Source organism: Elgaria multicarinata, chromosome 13 (assembly GCF_023053635.1).
Source record: "Elgaria multicarinata webbii isolate HBS135686 ecotype San Diego chromosome 13, rElgMul1.1.pri, whole genome shotgun sequence".
Classification (NCBI taxonomy): domain Eukaryota; kingdom Metazoa; phylum Chordata; class Lepidosauria; order Squamata; family Anguidae; genus Elgaria; species Elgaria multicarinata.
In genome coordinates, this window is record NC_086183.1 from 27,271,896 (window position 1) to 27,290,909 (window position 19,014).

The 19,014-nt window shown below is 47.8% G+C and overlaps 1 protein-coding gene across 2 annotated transcripts in view; it reads right to left on the reverse strand.

The window, feature by feature from the left end:
• CADM4 (cell adhesion molecule 4) overlaps window positions 1-19,014 on the reverse strand; it is a 121,108-nt gene that overhangs the window by 4,009 nt on the left and 98,085 nt on the right. For both annotated transcript variants that reach the window (XM_063140341.1, XM_063140340.1), the window contains 7 exons: window positions 13,328-13,474; window positions 12,306-12,458; window positions 10,163-10,297; window positions 7,421-7,585; window positions 3,021-3,111; window positions 959-1,131; window positions 35-163 (listed from right to left, as the gene is read on the reverse strand). In XM_063140341.1, coding sequence (XP_062996411.1) covers window positions 35-163; window positions 959-1,131; window positions 3,021-3,111; window positions 7,421-7,585; window positions 10,163-10,297; window positions 12,306-12,458; window positions 13,328-13,474 — 993 coding nt within the window. The remainder of the gene's footprint in view (window positions 1-34; window positions 164-958; window positions 1,132-3,020; window positions 3,112-7,420; window positions 7,586-10,162; window positions 10,298-12,305; window positions 12,459-13,327; window positions 13,475-19,014) is intronic.

Consider the following 19,014-nt stretch of genomic DNA (forward strand, 5'->3'; position numbering starts at 1 on the left):
CCTCAATCTTCCATTCCCAGGTCCCACCACTGACCTTTCTGCCGGATGGAGCACCACACCATAACTATAAGCACACAGATGACCAGGAAAACGAGGAGGGCCAGGATGCCTCCAACGATGGCATAGGGTACTGAAGTCTGGGCCTCCACAATAGCCCCAGGGTCTACAAGAGACAAGAAAAGGTTTAAGGTATGTGTAGAGGGGAGGGTGCCCTCCGTGAGCCTCGGTATGGAGGAAGGGGACCAGCCTATCCTGTTTCTGGCTGTCCTCCTGGCAGGGGGAAAACAAGCACCTGGGTTAACAGGCACTACAGAAGAACATAGGAAGCAGCCTTCTACTGAGTCCGACCCTTGGTCCATCTAGCCCAGTATTGTCCACACTGACTGGCAGTGGCTCTTGAGGGTTTCCTAGCCCTACCTGGAGAAGCCGGGCATTGAACCTGGGACCTTCTGCATACAAAGCAGGGGTTCTACCCACATTAGAGCTCAATGTAAGACCCCCCTACTCTGTATCTCAAGGGAGGGATCTGCTCTGGGGGTCTGGGTCTCACAAACAGCTGGCTATAATTGAGGGTTAACATGACGGAATTATCACCTGAATATAGAAAACTGTGCAAAAGGCAGAAAGGTGTTAGCCGAGCCTTTCCCCTGAAATGCTAGTTTTCTATGTGCAAAGACGTTTATTTTTTATTTAGAGGAGGGAGTTCAGAGGAGCCATCCATCATGCAATCCCACCCTATCCTCCGCCCAGCGAGCTGCATTCCGAAGGGGGGCAGTCCAGAAACAGGTTTAATTGCTTGCCTGCTTGTTTGTGAGCACGAGGCTTTGGACGGAGTGCCATTGGGAGAACAGGGTCTGGAGTATTCTAGGCCGAGCTATGCAGAGGCTCCGGGGCACCAGCAGAGCTAAGGGCGGAAGTCAGGAACAGCAGAGAGCCCAGGGGGGCTTCGCTTGCTTACCATAAACCACCAGCACGTACTGGTCCGACGAGCGGCCGTGCTTGTTGGCCACCTGGCACGAGTAGGTGCCGTTATCCAGCATGCTGAGACTGGAGATGGTCAGCACTTCGCCCTCTATCAGAGCCCGCTCAGGTAACGAGTCGTTTGCTCGGCTCCACTTGATATCCGTGGGGCTAGGGACAGAAGTGGGGATCGCCAGAGTTAGGCCTTATTCCTCTTCTCCTACCCCCATCTCCGGTGCCCCCTGCCGGTCACACACCCCACGCCGCATCCTCCCCGCCCGCCCTCCTCACCACAACGGCTGCCTTCCCCTTCAAGGTTATTTGCAGCAAGCGCTGCCAGAGTCGGTGATGGATGGGACACATAGCCGGGCAGCTGGATCAAGGGGCGCTCGAGTAATAACTCCGCTCGGGAATTGTATCCATCCGTCAGGCCGGTCAGGGAGAGAGCTACGGAGAGGCAAGGACAATTTGCCCAGCCTGTGTGGCAAAGGGATGCAACGAGTTGAGGGCGGGGGCCACGGGATCTGGAGGAGTTGGGCAAGCGAGCGGATATCAGCAGGTGCTGCTTCGTCACGTCACGGCAAGAGAATGAGGAGCTGCTGAAACGACCTCAGCTACGACCATCGTTCACGGGGAAAAACCTTTGCATCCGTCCAGCCCAAAGTCAGGGGATGGAGCCAGACAAGAGTTTCTGAGAGCAATGACTGAGGCTTGTGGGAGGGGGGGGGGCTTCCCACAGAATCAGAGCACATCCCTTTCGTCAGACCGTTGCCTTTGGTCAAGCAGGTTTCGAGCAACTTTGAAAACTATACAAAAGCATGCCAAACCATGATAGCACTCTTCAAATACTTAAAAGGTTGTCACACAGAGGAGGGCCAGGATCTCTTCTCGATCCTTCCAGAGTGCAGGACACGGAATAACGGGCTCAAGTTAAAGGAAACCAGATTCCAGCTGGACATCAGGAAAAACTTCCTGACTGTTAGAGCAGTACGACAATGGAATCAGTTACCTAGGGAGGTTGTGGGCTCTCCCACACTAGAGGCATTCAAGAGGCAGCTGGACAAGCATCTGTCAGGGATGCTTTAGGGTGGATTCCTGCATTGAGCAGGGGGTTGGACTCGATGGCCTTGTAGGCCCCTTCCAACTCTGCTATTCTATGATTATATGATTCTATGATTACTAGAAGGGGGAAATGGTGTGAGTGTGTACATATCGTGAGCAGCAATCCCTCTTCCAAACTGTGATTGTCTGAGCAAACTATCATCTGTCTCCAGACTACTTCTCATTCCCCAAACACAAACACACACACACACACACACACCCCTGAAAGAAAGGCTAGTCAGAAGATAGATTGTGATATACTTTGTGAAGTGTTAGGAGATTTTTCTAATAAAACATAAAAAATAAATGTTTTAGCTGAGGATGTCTTGTATTTTCTGATTTAAAATGTTTGAACTGAGGATTTTTCTGTATTTTAATCTTGTATTGCAAGCCACTTCAAGATGCCTTTTCAGATACTGTAAGAGGTTTTAAACGTATTAAATAAAACAAAACAAAACAAACCAGATCGTTGGGCAGATTTGTACTAGATCAGTAAACGTGTCCAACTCACAATTGTTTAGGAGCGACAGCAAAAGGCTTCCCACCCCCCAAGTGAGGCGGGTAGAACCCATGACCCATAGTAACTCGGGGCCGCTGATGATGGATGTAGTGGAGGGGGTATGATGGTTCTTAGTACGTTTTAAAAGGTGGATTGTTTTAAATGCAGATTGATGCAGATTCAGTCAAATAATCAATACATTCAGGTGGCAACCATTGAAAAAGGCTTGATCTGCAGCATTTGTCTGCGTCACAAAATCCGGCTTTCCTTGCTGCTAAATTGGGACTTGTAATTCATTTGTCTTTTTAAAGGGAAGGATATACACAGCCGTGACCATACACTACCCCCTTCAAAGCATAACAATGAAAATAAATCTCGGTCCCTGTGTGGATCTCTATGCAAAACGTCTCCGGCTCCCACCAGCTAATTATGTCTTTCCCCATCCTGCGGAAGTACTCACAGTGGGTTGCCGTTGACGGCACACGTCAGAACTAAAGTGTCTCCTTCCCGCATCACCCCTTGAGGAGGATGGATCCTTGCTGTGGGCGAGTCTGGGGAGACAGGGGGGGAAATGGCAGAATAAACAGGAGGCCGCAAAGCAGCCCACAGACAAAAGTAACTTCACTCCTCAAGCAGGGGCGGACAATTTGCAACCCTGACGATAAAAAGCAATGCTTCCTTCAGATTTATGAGTGGCCATGGTCTTAAAATTAAGGCGTTAACCATTTGTACCTCCCTATTTTTGCCTTCCTAACACTAGAGAAGGGTAGTGGGATTGAGAATGAGAAGGAACGCTGGGAATAGTTCCCTGTATCTTTCGTAACATCCATGAATAAAAAAGCAATGCAATATGAATAAAAACCAACAGTTGCTACAAAACTGGATTCTTTCCTTTGCGTTGAATTGGTCAAATAAATCAAACCTTTCTGATAGCCCACTGGAGAAATTGGGTTAGCCTGTTCTTTCCCTATTCCATGATAGAAAATGGAGCACTCTAGTGCTGGCTCAAGGTTTTTCAGGGCTCTTGGGCAAGGCACAGTCCGTGGGCCCCTCTGTCAGTGACCAGGTTTGCACGATCATGGAGGGGGAAATAAGCCATGGTGGCTTATTCAACCCCCCACTGCTATGATCAGGTTCAGTGAGTCTACCTTATTTATTTATTTATTTATTTATATCCCACCTTTTTTCCTCCAAAGAACCCAAGGCGACGTACATAATCCTCCTCCTCTCCATGTTATCCTCACAACAACAACCCTGTGAAGCAGGTTGGGCTGAGAGTCTGTGACGGGCCCAAAGTCACCCAGTGGGTTTCCATGGCCGAGTGAGGACTAGAACCCGGATCTCCTGACTCCCAGTCCGACACCTTAGCCACTACACCACACTGGCTTACTTGACACACAGAGAGCCAGGAAGCAAGCAGGGAGCAGCATCTGTTGCTCCTGCTTCTCATCACCATTCTGACTGGGCCGGAACAAGAAGCAGGTGAACGAGCAGGTTGCAAAAGAGCAAAGGAGGAGCAACTCCAGGAGGCTCTTGTCCGTGAGCCCCTGCTGGGCTGTGGTCCCTTGGCAAGGGCCCAACCATGCCTAAGCTTGACGCTGGCCCTGCATAGAGCCCCCGGGGCCAAGGTTTGACTACCCCAATTTTGAAACTGCCCAGGTTTGGCTTCGAGTCACATTACATCGTAGAACGGAGGCTAAGCCTATCAGCGGATACTTACCGTATTTCTTCGATTCTAAGACGCACTTTTTCCCCTAAATAAACAGCTCTAAAAATGGGGTGCGTCTTAGAATCGAAGCAATATGGTAGATGCAAAAAGACTCTATCCTATTAAAAAAGGGTCTGAAACATCCATTCTCTCTAGCTTTATTGCTTTTAGAAAGCTGAGCAAGCAGGGCTTTTTAAGATTGCTTTGCAGGCTGATTGGGGCCTACAACGCGCCCCGTGCCACGCCAGGAAGACATGCAGCTCCAAGAGTCAGGAGGCTCACCCCCCCCAAGCACCGGGTCGTCCCCCCCCCCAGTCACCACGCTGGGAAGCACGCATCCCGCCTGGAACTCCTCACGCCCGCGGAAAAACCTGTGCCCAGAGACTAAAGAAGTGCTGCTCCACCGAAGCTGCTCTCACGCGGCAGCTCCAGCTCCAGTCGTCTCTCTCCTCCTCGTGCAGGCAGGCCTCCAAAAGAGGAAGTTCCTGCAGCAGCCACGAGCCGGGACGAGGAGCTGGGAGGGTAAGCGCCTGGTTTTTTGCTTACCCCTAAGCCCCTCCCAGCCCAGTGGCCCCAAAATCCAGCTCTTTCTAAGAAATTCTAAGATATTCTAAGAAATTCTACTCATAAAACATGTTCAAAGAAATTTATTTTTTCTTCGAATCAAAGCTTTTTTCCCCTGTTGGTGGTACTGAAATTAGTGTGCGTCTTAGAATCGATGGTGTCTTACAATCGAAGAAATACGGTATCGTGATGGCTGTATGTTACCTCCAGGATCTGCTGAATACCAGTGGCAGGTAAACAGTGGGAGAGCGCTGTTGCCCTCATAGAGTGGTTATGCGCTTCCCAAAGGCGTCTGGGTGGCCACTGTGGGACGTGGGAAACCGGATAAATGGGCCTTTGGTCTGATCCAGCAGAACTATTCTTGGGTTCTTTTGATTGTATTTCTCGGCCATACCACTGCAGTGTGTGTGTGTGTGATATTTATATTCTCTCCCACTTCCCTGTTCGTAATAAAACTAGCACATCAGAGAAAGGAATATGTTTAGTCTTCTCTCAAATGTGTTAATTTACTTATTTATTGGCAAGATTTCTAAACCAGCCCCTGGGCTCTCCCACACTAGAGGCCTTCAAGAGGCAGATGGACAACCATCTGTCAGGGATGCTTTAGGGTGGATTCCTGCATTGAGCAGGGGGTTGGACTCGATGGCCTTGTAGGCCCCTTCCAACTCTACCGTTCTATGATTCTATGATCTAAGGTTCGCTTGGCGCCTACACTGTATTCCTTCCGTTGCCAGCTGAAGACCTTTTTATTTTCTCAGTATTTTAACACCTAATTTAACTTAAATTTAAACTTTGCTGTTTTAATTCCGTATTTTAAGCTATATCAATTTCTGCTGTGTGTTTTTATCCTGGTTGTGCTTTTTATATTGTATTTTGTATTTGTGTTTTTAGACTGTTGGTTGTTTTGTTGTGCTTTTCATGGTTTTAATTTTTGTGAACCGCCCAGAGAGCTTCGGCTATTGGGCGGTATAAAAATGTAATAAATAAATAAATAAATAAATAAATAAGGCCTAGGGAGTGGCCCTTTTTCATCATCGTCCCCTCAAGAGACTTCATCATCAATGCCTTTTTTAAAAAATAAAATAAAAATCGCATTATGTGTATCGTACATTTATTTCCACTTCTTGTCAGCTGCCTTGGGAGGCCTGTTGGCAGGCAGAAAGGCGGGATAAAAACATTTCCAAATAAATAAATAAATGATAAACTGCTTTTCAGCTGCTGTTGCCAAAGCAGAGCAAAGAACAGCCAAATAAAACACAGTAAAATCATAAACTAAGAACTAATATCAACATGGGGATGACATTCAAAACTATGACACACATGCACCACTTGCAACATGACGTGGTACAGTCATCGAGAATTCAACCTTCTCTTTAAGCCTAACTGTGTAGATCAGAGACGGGGAATGTGTAGCCATCCAGATGTTCTTGGATGGTAACTCCTGTCGTACCACACCATTGGCCATGCTAGTGAGGGCTGATGGGAGTTGCGGTCCTCTAACATCGGGAGGAACACATGTTCCTTAACCCTCTTCCTAGCCTCCAGCTCATCCCAGGCAACAGCTAGCTTTGCCAGAGAGCTGTGCTGTGGAGCACGTGGGGAGAGGCGGCAGGCCAACATTGGAAATATAGGAAGCTGCCTTATACTGAGTCAGACCTTTGGTATTGTATTGACAACACAGACCTGTACTGTCAAACACAGACTGGCAGCAGCTCACCAGACTTTCAGGCAGGAATTTTTCCAGGGAGATGCCAGGGGTCGAACCTGGGACCTTCTGCATGCAAAGGAGAGCACTTTTAGTGCCACTGGAAAAAGTGGCCTAGTAAGAAGGCTTCTTTCCAGAGTCACATCTTTTCTGCCTCTGATCTTGACATCTGGAGAGCCAGGCACCATTCCTCCAGAAGCAGTATTTGACCCACGGACCCATAGCATGGTAAACTATGGCCACCCCATCCCAGGGGAGCCCACAGCAGAATGCAGCATGCTGCAGCATAAAACACGGTGTGGCCCCTCGGTCCCTCTTGCCACCCCTCCCCAACGTCCAGCCCTGGATTAACCTTTAAGCAATATCAGCACGTGCTTAGGGCACCAAGGGAAGGGGGGGCACCACAGAGTACCGGTACCATAGCTGTAGCCATCTAATTTTAAGGAATTCCAGATTCATAGAAAGGGCCCTAGCAGCATCTTGTAAGAGCAGCAAATTTTTATTATTTGTGCTTTATTTTATTACACCCAACCAAACAGCTTTAGGCTCTATGTGTCCCATGACGTCATCTGACATCTGAGATAACTTTCTGACCATCTTTGTCTCAACATATACCTAGAGTTCTGGCTGTCTTACTAAGTTTATATTTGATATAGTTGTGTGTTCTGGCGTGGGGGATGGCCTTGAAGAAAACTGAGCTTTTAATGCCTTATTTCACCCTTCAGCACTTATTGAGTCTTAATGTCTTGCCGGCTAAGCAATGGAAGGGCCAAGGGGGCACCATTATTAGGCTGGGCTTAGGGCATCAGCTGGCCTTAATCCGGCCCTGCCGACGTCGCTCCGCCACTCCTGCCCCACCAGCAAAGCCGCTGCGGTCACTTACACTGCACATCTAGAACGTACTGCGTCTGCTTCCGCTGCCCGTGCAGCGCAGGATGGGTGGCCTCGCACGTCACGATGCAGCTGTGGTCCTTGCGTTCCACTCGAAAGCGGACCATGCTGGTGATGCTGAACACTTTCCCGTTTTCCTGCTTGCTGCTTCCAATTCCTGGAAAAACACACACAGGCACACCAACCCTGCTGGTCAACCCCGCCGAGCACTTTAAAAAAGTCCCTTTAAAGCCGAGTTAAGAAGACCCGCCTTGGTGCAGGGCTCTTTTTCCCCCCTTTTTCTTTTTAATTTTTAAATTACATACAATTATGATGTTAAGTGCAGTGCACTGGAAGGATAAGCATGCATAACATTACACCTACTTGCTTCCAACGCTAGCTTAAGAATCGGCTCCTCACAGCCAGAAAGTATCGGGTAAAGCCCAGCATCCCACTTATGGCCCTAAAACAGCCTTTCTCAACCTGGGGCGCTCCAGATGTGTTGGACTACAACTCCCAGAATGCCCCAGCCAGCTCTGCTGGCTGGGGCATTCTGGGAGATGCAGTCCAACACATCTGGAGCACCCCAGGTTGAGAAAGGCTGCCCTAAAAGGACCCCCAAAAGGAACATCTGCTTTAGAGCAAATTGCTAAAACACACACACACACACACACACACACACAAACAAACAACATTTTAAGTTTTTTCTGGTGGGGTGGGAGGAAGAGAAGTAGCAGCTAATAATTCAGTACATGCATATCATACGATTACAGAGACATACGGATACAGCCTCGGACATTCCACACATTTGGCCATTCTGCACATTTGGAAAGAGCAGCCTTTATGGGGCAGATGCTTCCTGAAACCAATCCCAAGCTGAAATGGTCAGGACCTTCTAGAGGGGAATGGATGTGTATCCCATCCCTTGACTTCTGGTGTGACCGATGTCCCCAACGATGAAGCCCATTTGGATCGACACCAAACTTCTATAGCAGGGATGCAGAACCTCTTTCAGCCCTAGCTCCATTTTGGAGGAGCTCTGAGGGGCTGCAATCTAGTGGTGGGGAGGGCTGAAGGCAAAACAGGACAGGGGGATATATTTATTTATTTTATTTATTTAAAACATTTATATCCCGCCCTATATCACTAGGATCTCAGGGTGGCGTACGGATAAACGCATACAGTATAAAACAGTAAATATACACAGCTAAAAACAAATTAAACCATGAACCAAGTTAAAACAATATATAATTTAAAAGCAGTAAAACAATTTAAACAGTTAAAACAGTGTGTATGTGTGTGATGTCTAGCCCTGCTTCTTTTGGTTTGGGGGAAGGTGTTTCAGGTGATCAATCAGAATCAGACTCTAAAGTAGAGGAGACGGCACCAGAAACGTGCCAGATTATACCAGTGGGGGAGGCAACTCTCACAGGCTCTTCACCAGCTGGAAATGAACCTTCTCCAGAGCTTATCTCCTCAAGAGTAAACAACACAGTTAGTGGGAAGCCAATATTCTTCCGAAGGAGAGGGCACAGAGAGGTTAGGCAATCCTAGAGTACGCCGCAGACTAAAACGGGTGGAGCTAAAGGAAGGTGAGAGAAAGTCGTCCCGGCTGACATCTCATCAGAAGCTGCCTCATACCCAGTCTCTCTGAAGTTAACGCATTTTGGGAAATGACTTTCCATTCTCTTTGAAAGGACAATTGTCTCGCTTAGTTTCCATAGTTTTGCCGACAAGAAAGTTCCTAGAGATTAGACTCCCTTCAGGTGGGAAGAGATGTTTATTGCTTGAATAAAGCTTTGTAGGTCAGTTAGTGGACCTCGTTATTGTCTCCCAAGAAGGCAGGAGGTGTTGAGAGGAGGGCAACCAGGATGATCAGGGGTCTGGAAACAAAGCCCTATGAAGAGAGACTGAAAGAACTGGGCATGTTTAGCCTGGAGAAGAGAAGATTGAGGGGAGACATGATAGCACTCTTCAAATACTTGAAAGGTTGTCACACAGAGGAGGGCCAGGATCTCTTCTCGATCCTCCCAGAGTGCAGGGCACGGAATAATGGGCTCAAGTCAAAGGAAGCCAGATTCCGGCTGGACATCAGGAAAAACTTCCTGACTGTTAGAGCAGTGCGACAATGGAATCAGTTACCTAGGGAGGTGGTAGGCTCTCCCACACTAGAGGCATTCAAGAGGCAGCTGGACAAGCATCTGTCGGGGATGCTTTGGGGTGCATTCCTGCATTGAGCAGGGGGTTGGACTCGATGGCCTTGTAGGCCCCTTCCAACTCTGCTATTCTATGATTCTATGAGAAACACAACAGTGTGTGTGTGTTTAAGAAATAGAGTGATCCTATCTGTAACCACTCCTCTCCACACTGGTCAATAGCTTGCTCCCCACAGGCCATTGTGGAATGGAGTGCTAGACTAGATAGGCCTGATGTCTGATCCAGCAGGTCTCTTCTTACGTTCTCATGCTATATGTCTTCAATAAAGTTCTGGTCTGACTTAGCAGCAGTTCATATTAGCAAACTGAAGTTTCATATATACATAAACACCACCCTGGAGGAACAAATTTCAACTTAGAATGGGGCGGGGGGAGGTAAAACTGCATAAAAGTCAGGAAACTACCAAACAATTGGTGGTTGTGGGGAAAAGAAGGAAGCATGGCCATCTGGAGGGCCTGGTTGGGCCCCAGGGCCTGAGGTTCTGCATCGGTCCTATAGGATGAGAAGCCCCTGGATCCCACCCTCCCAGAAGCTGCACCTTTTAGCTCTCTCCGTTCTCGGTACCAGCGCAGGGTGGCAGGAGGGCGTGACCTGGGAACGCTGCAGGTGAGTTCAATTTCTCCTCCTTCCACTGCCTGTTCTTTCACCTCCACCAATGGGTTTTCAGGAGGCACTGCAAAGAAAGACAGCCAGGTTATGGGGCAGGCAGTGGGACTGTTTCCTATTCAGCAACACATCCCCCGTGGCTTCATTCATGGAAACACCCAAAGAAGCCTCAAAAGTGGTAACGTTCTAACTTGGGGTTGGAGTGGCAGCAGCAGAGTGGTCTTTAGGCAGGGCTCTACATGTGTTACGTGGTCTCAGAAAATTGCCATTACAAATGCATTTACAAATGAAAATCTCCATTTTGTTTTTGTTTTTTAAACGAAAACAAGCTCCTAGCCCTCAAGCTGAAAGAAACTCTCAGAAGCCAGAGGTGGAGCCGAACAGAGTATAAAGCGGGCCAGGAATGGGGTTTCAGTGCTCTGCTTAGTACCTCGTCGTCAGTTTCCCCGCCCCGCCCCAGCCTGCAAAAGCAGAATTATAGAAAAGAAGCACACATTTACTTAATTTGCACAATCTTTTTCAGAATGCCTAATTTGGTTTCTGTTAATGAAGAACGTGAAATGTTTTTGCTCTTGGTAGATTATGCTGCGTACTGATTTGGGGGCATGCTCATTTAGGTTGCCAATGCCTGACCTTGAAGGACGCAGTTTCTAATAAGTGCATGGCAAGCGAGGAAGGTGTTTCAGAGCGTGACAGAGCACACACACCTTGCATGAAGAAAGCCTGAGGTTCAATCCTTTGCATCTCCAAGTAGGAATGGAAAGACTCCAGTCTGAAATCCCGAACCAATGCTGCCAGTCAGTGTGGACACTACTGAGCTAGATGGATGAATGGTCTGATTCACTGCCTTCTCTGCCGGCACCTTTCTACGGCGCATCTGCTTTTCCTTTAGGTTTGCTACAGTCTGAATCGGTGAGTGAACAGCTCTGCCATTGAGTAGGGGACAAAATTCCTGCCAAGCTGTGGACTGGGTGGATCAGCAGTCTCAGGGATGTTCCAGGCCCCAGCTTTCATATAAAATCAAGTCTCTATCTTTTTGAGTCACAGGGAGAAACAAGCAAAAGGCTCAAGAAATATTTTTCCCAACTGCAGTCCCAGACTGCAGGATAGCAGAAGACTTACATCTTTCAACTTTGGTCTGCACCACTCACATATAAGCTGGGAGCTGGATATGCTATTCAAAGGGTTAAATAGACGCTACTAGCTTCTCTTTAGAGTGTCCATGTCTTCTTCAGAGTTCTGCTGACTTTGGTGTATCTTAAATACACTTTTTCACCAAGTCTTCCCATGATGTGAAAAAAATGCCCTTTGACGGCATGTTTTGGTTGTACATTCATTGGGCTCATCTTACCTCTTACGGAAACTCCTCTTTCCAACATTAACGGACATCACCTTTCCCTCAGAAGCCTGGACCGTCATTCCACCTGCCAGCAGCTTTCCTGAAAAGCCCCAGGGTTTGGTACTTATCTTGGAAGTTTCTCTGGCCTGTATGTCTCCCTTGCCCCCATGCATCCCATAGTCCACAGTCAGCTTTGCATGTATGCACACCTGGTTTTTCCCCCAATTCTTCAGCTTCTTCCTTCTGGTGACTCTGCACATTCTTTCTGGTAACTTCCTTCCATTCAAAACTCAGGAGGCCTTTCACTCAGACGCGAACTGATGCAACAAGAAACCCTGACGATACCTCCCTCTTGGGCATGGATAGGGCAGTTTTGATTACATCCCAGAGAATGAGTTCACTATCACCTACTCCCATCATCCAGCGTTCTGGCTAGCAGATGCAAAAGTACAAGGATGACTAAGAAGGACTTAGGCACTTTCCACAACGTTTGATCCTTAGCATCTGATCTCACCCCGCCAATGTTTCTGACTAAAGGCCCTGTAGAACATTCGAATAGATGGCCCTCAATTCCACTCCAGTTCTACAATTCCCTAATATTTGTTCTTGTGGACCTCCTTAATAACATATGCCTGGGAACTAGAACTGCACCTTCCCCCATTCCAGTTCCTGACCCAAACTCGAAGTGTGGGGTGGAGTGGGGAGGGTGTCATGGCACAGGGAAGGCAGCACATACCCAATACAGTAAGGATGGCGATCTGATGGTGCGTGTCTTCTGTGTACAGTTGACAAAAGTAGCCACCCTCGTCGTCCAGACGGGCGTTGGACAGCACGATGCGGACCTGCTTCTGGGTGAACTCCACCAGCTGGAAACGTTCATCTTTCAGGGCTGTGAGGAGACGGGGGGGGGGGGCGTGGGAGATGTCTCAGTTGTGGGTCAGCCTTCCCCATGCATAGGACCTTGGCAGAGGCATGGAGGGTTCTCTTTTTTCTCAGATCTAAGGGACTGTCACCATTAGAGATGGACTGTTGTGTAGGCTTGGAATTGCAATCCAGTCTCTTTTCTTTGCAACAACTTGATCAGGGCCATCCCTATCCATAAGCAAAATGAGGAAGCTCCTTCATGTGGTCCGATATGGAGCTGCTATTGAAGGGTGTCAAATTATCAATGAGGATATATTTTGCAAAGAGAGGGTGCTATTAGCACCAAAATATCTGGAGTCAGCTCTGGCCTGTGAATGAGCTGTTCTCATGATTGGGGTTTAAAACTCAGCCTTCTGGCAGCTTCCAATTGTGTTGGAGTGCAACTCCCATGCTGGGTGGGAATGATGGGAGTTACAGTCCAACACATACGAAGGGCACCATATGTGGGGAAGGTTGGTGTAACTGATTCCCTCCTACCCAGGTCAGATTAGCTAATGACTCAATGGGTCATTAGCTAATCTGACACTGTGTGTGTGTGTGTGTGTTTGCTCTCCCTGGAGGCATTTGGCTTTTCTCACTTGCCCAATTTAGCTGGAGCCATCTGCTCTACAAATCTGTCTTATAGGGTGCCTGCCCTCTGCGTATGGCACTTTGTGGTCTGGACAGTGTAGTAGACTGACCTGTAGGGGGAGCTGGTGAATAGATGGTCCAGCTAGGGGGCATGGTAATACGGAGTGGGTGGCACCTCTATGGTTCACCAGCTCAAAGAGGAGTCCCATGCCCAGCCCAGCATATAACCCGGACGTTCCCCACTGTCCCCTGGAGCCCCGTTACCTCGTGTGCCATTGAAGAAAAGCGTCTGTCGGGATGGGTTCTGGATCACCACAATAGAACCGTCGTACTGGTGCAGTTTGCAATTGATCTCAGCCTGGCCACCTTCTGCCACTGTCACATTCTCGGCTTGGACTTCCTGAGCTCTGGCTAGTGCAGGGAAGAAGAGAAGAGGGTGGGTTACCAACACTGTCACCGGGAAGCACAAGAAGACTGGGGTTTAATATGCACTGGGATTAACCTAGACTGTGTATCAACAATACATAAATAAAGACTAAGATTGAAGATCAAGAGCACTCATCCAGAGAATGCTGGTACTACCAGCTGCCAGTATTCCATCCTGCCATTTTTTACTCTGCAAGGGAGTGCTCCTGGAGCACGTGCAGAGAGCCCTGCCCTTGTCACAATCAGTTTCTTGCGTCAGAGATGAGCAAGTAGGCATGGCATCCATGCAGGCTTTAAAAAATTCAGTAGCAGTAAGAATCAGGGAAGGGACAGATTGCTTTGCCAGAGGTCTGAACATGCAGATGGCTTTTGAAATTAGGCTAAGGGCCACATGAAACTTGGCCAAGGGCTGCAAGTGACCTAGGACTGCAAGTTGCCCACCCTTGATCTAGACAGGTTTCGATGACATGGGTCAATAGCCGGTGGATGGGTAGCCCTGCCAAGCAGCCGAGGGCTAGAGTAGATGGTGTTTTAGTCCCCCTCCAACTCTCTTGATCCGAAACCAACAGACCTTTGAATCATCAGAAGCAGTAACATAATACCTCTGCAAAAGACAAACCCATTATTCCATGGAGGCATAAATTACAGGGATATTGCAGTAATGCACAAGCTAATAAAACAAAACACGAACAGTGAAAAGTTTATTGGTCGGGGGTGGGGAACACCTTCTAGAAACATGGAGATTCAGGATGCGTGAAGTAGCAAGGTGGGTGTGGAACCAATGTATGGGAAATATCCGACTATATATACCTCACGTATACATTTCTGGGATTGACTGCACCCTCCTAAGAGATCCAGGGTCTCACTAAAGGCGGTGCTGGTTGGTGGTGGAGCTTTTATTTGTATTTATTTTTAGCCGTTATAATTCACCTTTCCAGCCTGACGGTGCTCAAGGCAAGGCACAAACAGATAAAAACATAGGTTCTTTATATATGGCATGAAAAACTAAGTGCCCCAAGGTCAGGTTTGGCATCATGTCTTTCCCACAGAGTGCCTCCAACACCGTGTAAAATGAATGCTAAATAGTAAGAGTCGAATGCTAATAGATTTAATAAGATTCAAAGGTTTAGAAGTATTATCCATGCTACAAAAATGCCAAGAGCTGTATACTACACTGCTATGTACATCCCTCCACAATACAAGCTTTACATAAATTGAGCTTTACATTTAATACCTACCCAGTGCATTAAGTCAATGTATTTTTCTTTTAAAAAGAAACACACGAGGCTAATTATAATCTGCTGGAAGTGTGGCAGTGCCAGACTTTCCCATGAATGTGGACTTGTCCAAAGAAGGCAGGGCTGGCCCAAGGCATTTGCTTCCTGAGGCAAAGGACAAGACGGTACCCTACTCACCCACCTGCATCCCACATACAGAAGTCAGCCAGGCCAGCCATTGAACCTTACTTTTCAGTACTGCTGACTGGACAGCTTGATCCACTGCAACAGCGGGCAGCAAGCTAGTTTGGAGAGAAGGTGCAGAACGAGCCATGGATCCAGTCCCCCCACAACAGAAGAAACGGCCAGGGGCATAGGAGGAACGTTTGGGGTTCTGATACTGTTGCCCTGCTTGCTAAACACACACTCGATATCTGGCTGCTTCATCCTGCCTAATGGTAGGACCGGCGCTGTGTGAATAGAAGGTTACCTAGAGTGACCATATGAAAAGGAGGACAGGGCTCCTGTATCTTTTACAGTTGTGAAGAAAAGGGAATTTCAACAGGTGTCATTTGTATGCACTCAGCACCTGGTGAAATTCCCTCTTCATCACAACACTTAAAGCCGCAGGAGCCCTGCCCTCTTTTGTATCTGGTCACTCTAGTATTGCTCCTGCAGCTTTAACCATTGTGATGAAGAAGGAACTTCACCAGGTGCTGAATGCAAACAAATGACTCCTGCTAAAATTCCCCTTTCTATACAACTGTTAAAGATACAGGAGCCCTGTCCTCCTTTTTATATAGTCACCCTAGTCTCATCCTCCTGACCTAGCAGCTTGGCCTATCAGTGTCCTCTACTCAATGCATCCTCCGAAGGCCCCCCCCAACCTTTTGAGTCAGTAGGCACATTTGGAACTGTGAGAGTGTCTTAAGCACTCTCACAAAAAGGCTGCTTAGACGGCTTGCCCATTCTCAAAATGGCGGCCATGCTGCAAAATGGCGGCCAGTCACAAAACACTCCTTTCCCAGAAGGCAAACTAGGGAGACTAAAAGAAAAGTAATTTGCCCAAGAACGTCGTACAGATAGGCAGGCGTGGGGTCGGCGCTCCAAAACACAAAACCACTCCTTTGAACTCAGTTTTCTGCTCCAGCACCTATTGCACAGAAGGCAAGCTGATGCGGCTCAGAGGCAAGTACTTAGCCAAAAACTGAGTGCAAAGCAGAGATAGGGCCTGAGACCCAAATGTCAAATCTCATATTTGCAGCATGCCAGCCTCCCAATTAAAAAAGATTTTTTTTAAAAAACACACACACACACAAAAGAAACCCAAGCAAAGCTGGAAGGGCTGCGGGGCCTAGTGAGCACCAAGAGAAGTCTCTGCAGGTGCACTGGTTGAAGACACTAGCTCCAGATTGTCGCCCCCTGAGTGATGGTTCTAGCCAAGCGTGTATTCTGCGCTGGTGGCTGGCACGGTCAATCTTCTAATACAGCCTTCCTCAACCTGCGGCGCTCCAGATGTGTTGGACTACAACTCCCAGAATGCCCCAGCCGGCTGGGGCATTCTGGGAGATGCAGTCCAACACATCTGGAGCACCCCAGGTTGAGGAAGGCTGTTCTAATAGAAGTGCAGCTTCTGCCACCTTATACCTTCACACCATTTGTTTCAATCTATGGCCACTGGCATGCCTTCCAGGAGAGGAATATTTTAAAATGTCAGCACTGCTAGGGATGGCTGCCTCAGGCAATGGATACCGGGCATCAAAAAGCAGCAGCAGAATTGGGGTGGGGTGGGGTAGAGAGAGGTCAAACTCACGGGCACAATCCCCTGGGAAAGTCTCCTGCACGAGCTGTACTAACATGAACAGAAGCTGCACAAGAGCGTGTAAGCTTTGCGCTAAGGGTGTGAGTGTGAGTGTGTTTCTACCTCAGCCAGCCATGAGAGTCACTATATCAATGACTGTATTACTGGAGAGAGTTTACTCAGAACTTTAAAAAAACACCTTAAAAATTCTGCATTAAATAACCCAGGTTCTACATTTAAAAAAAACACCCTGAATTCGGCAACCTATATAAATTATGCAAATTAAACAAAGCTGCAACATTTCTGCATCTTTAATCAAACCATTTTACATAGGCCTTTTCTGGTTCTCTTATTCCATTCTATCACTGAACTAAGGTGATGAATGCTTCCCCTGTACCACGTGTCACATTCTGGACGTGTCACATTCTGGACGCACAGAAGGACACACAGCTTAGAGCTAATCTGAGTGTTGCTCTGGCTCAATGGAGTCCTCCATGTGTGAGTGTTTCAGAGAGATCTCAAAGCGGCGGAGGGACGAGAGGCGATGTGAACAAATGCACAGCAAAATCTCACAGGTGCAGAGACAAAAGATCACAGAGGCATACGCCGAGACGCACCGAATACGCCTACAGAAAATGCACCCCCATAAAAGGCGCAAGAGCTGTCTCGCTCCTCTTGCTTGCCCACATGGGATTTTTTGTCCCTGTCTCCTGTAATTCCTGAATGCCACGTGGCACCTATGTACCACCCACGCTGATCCCCCACCTGTCCACACGGCAGATGGGCTATGCACGGACAGTGTTATTCACACCAGGAAAAGAAATACTGCTGATGCTCACAATGCTTACACCACATTCCACCTTTTCGCCTCCCAGGCACTGCTTTCTGCATTTCCAACGGGGTTCTATAATCTCCAAACAGTGGAAGCTCCTGCGTGGTATCCTGTCCGCATAACTATACCTGCAGCTTCCTCCAGTAGGCAAAGAGACCAAGCGTCCCCAAAGGAATTGATTCCATCAATTCATGACCAGTTTTGACATTTACTTTTTCCAGCTCACAGTCTGAACATGCAAGCAAGGAGGCGAATCCAAAAACAGCCACAGATGATGCACAACTTCAGGAGCTGCAAACTTAAGGCATCCATTGGAGCAGAGAGCTCAGAGTAGTCCCAAGACCTGAATTCACACCTTGCAAAGTCAAAGGGAAGGCGAAGACTGAACCTTCCATATTTGGCATGCTGAGTTTTTCTATACACCTGGAGATTTTGAGACGGGGGGAGTATCCAGACATGCAGCTCCCCCTGCCATCTGCCGTGACACCCAGCCAGTAAAGCTGGATCATGTGACCCTTCTGCTTGCTTTTAAACCAATGCAGTGAAGCTATATGTGGACGCAGGGTTCACAGCATGAGGATGGGGCTGAAAGAGTTGTTTGCAGAAGAAGATTGGGTGGGAAAGATGGCTTCGTTATGAAAATAGTTTGCCACATTGAATGTCTAACGTAATAGAGAGGTGGGATGGATATTCTTTTAAAAAATAAATACATAGAATAAAAATCTGGAGGATAACAGGTTGGAGGAATAAGTGATAGGTGGAAGGATTTTCTTAGATGAGTGGACAGAGGCCGTGGTGAAGTCAACTCCTGTATACATTATTCCTCCTCCTCCACCCCCATTTGCCCCCTCCCGCCTGTTGGCACCATTGCCTCCCTCTTCCAGTATACACATAGCCACAGCCTGCTTGAGATTCCTGGGGATACATTCCAACCATATGCCTCTCACTAAAGGTCACGACTTGAAAATGCCGACCCATCCATCAGGGCGCCGTGCCAGGGACAGAGGAATTAACCCCACTGCTGCAGCGGGTCCCTTGGGTACTTGGGAGCCCTGCAACAAATGTATGCCAAAGACGTACACCACCCCGAACAGACCCTCTTCCTGCTTCCACCCACCCCCTGCCCCACAATAGAGGGCACCGGAATGAGACAAGGATGCTTGGATTCAGTTTGCCTGATCCACATCACTTGCACACTCCCTGGTAACCTGTTAAATCCATTCTGTCTGTGTTTCACAGATTGTCCGGCATCTTTCTGTTCATTATCCATTCACTGACAGAATTGGGGGGTTGTTGTTTTTAGGTATATACGAGAATTTAGTTCCTGTTTTCAAATGTGTGTTTGCGTACTAGAGCAAATCCTCCCAAAAGCAAAAAAACACTTTGAAGTTCATGGTAAAAAAAAAAAAAGCCAGCCTGCTACGGAACCCGCAAGTTGGATTCACAGAAATCCGTAACCATCTGAATCCATTGCGAATTTCTCAGACATCCCGACTCAGCACTAAAGTGACTTGAGACAGTTTAATCTTAATTTATTTACACTGTTCCCCCATCCTCAGTCCCTAGGGCTGAGGTTAGCTAACAATAGGTCAGGCAAATCCATTTCAATGGGGTTCACTGAAGAGGACTTATGGTGGAGTGTGCCTCTTTGGGAAATCTTTGGTTGCATAAGCAA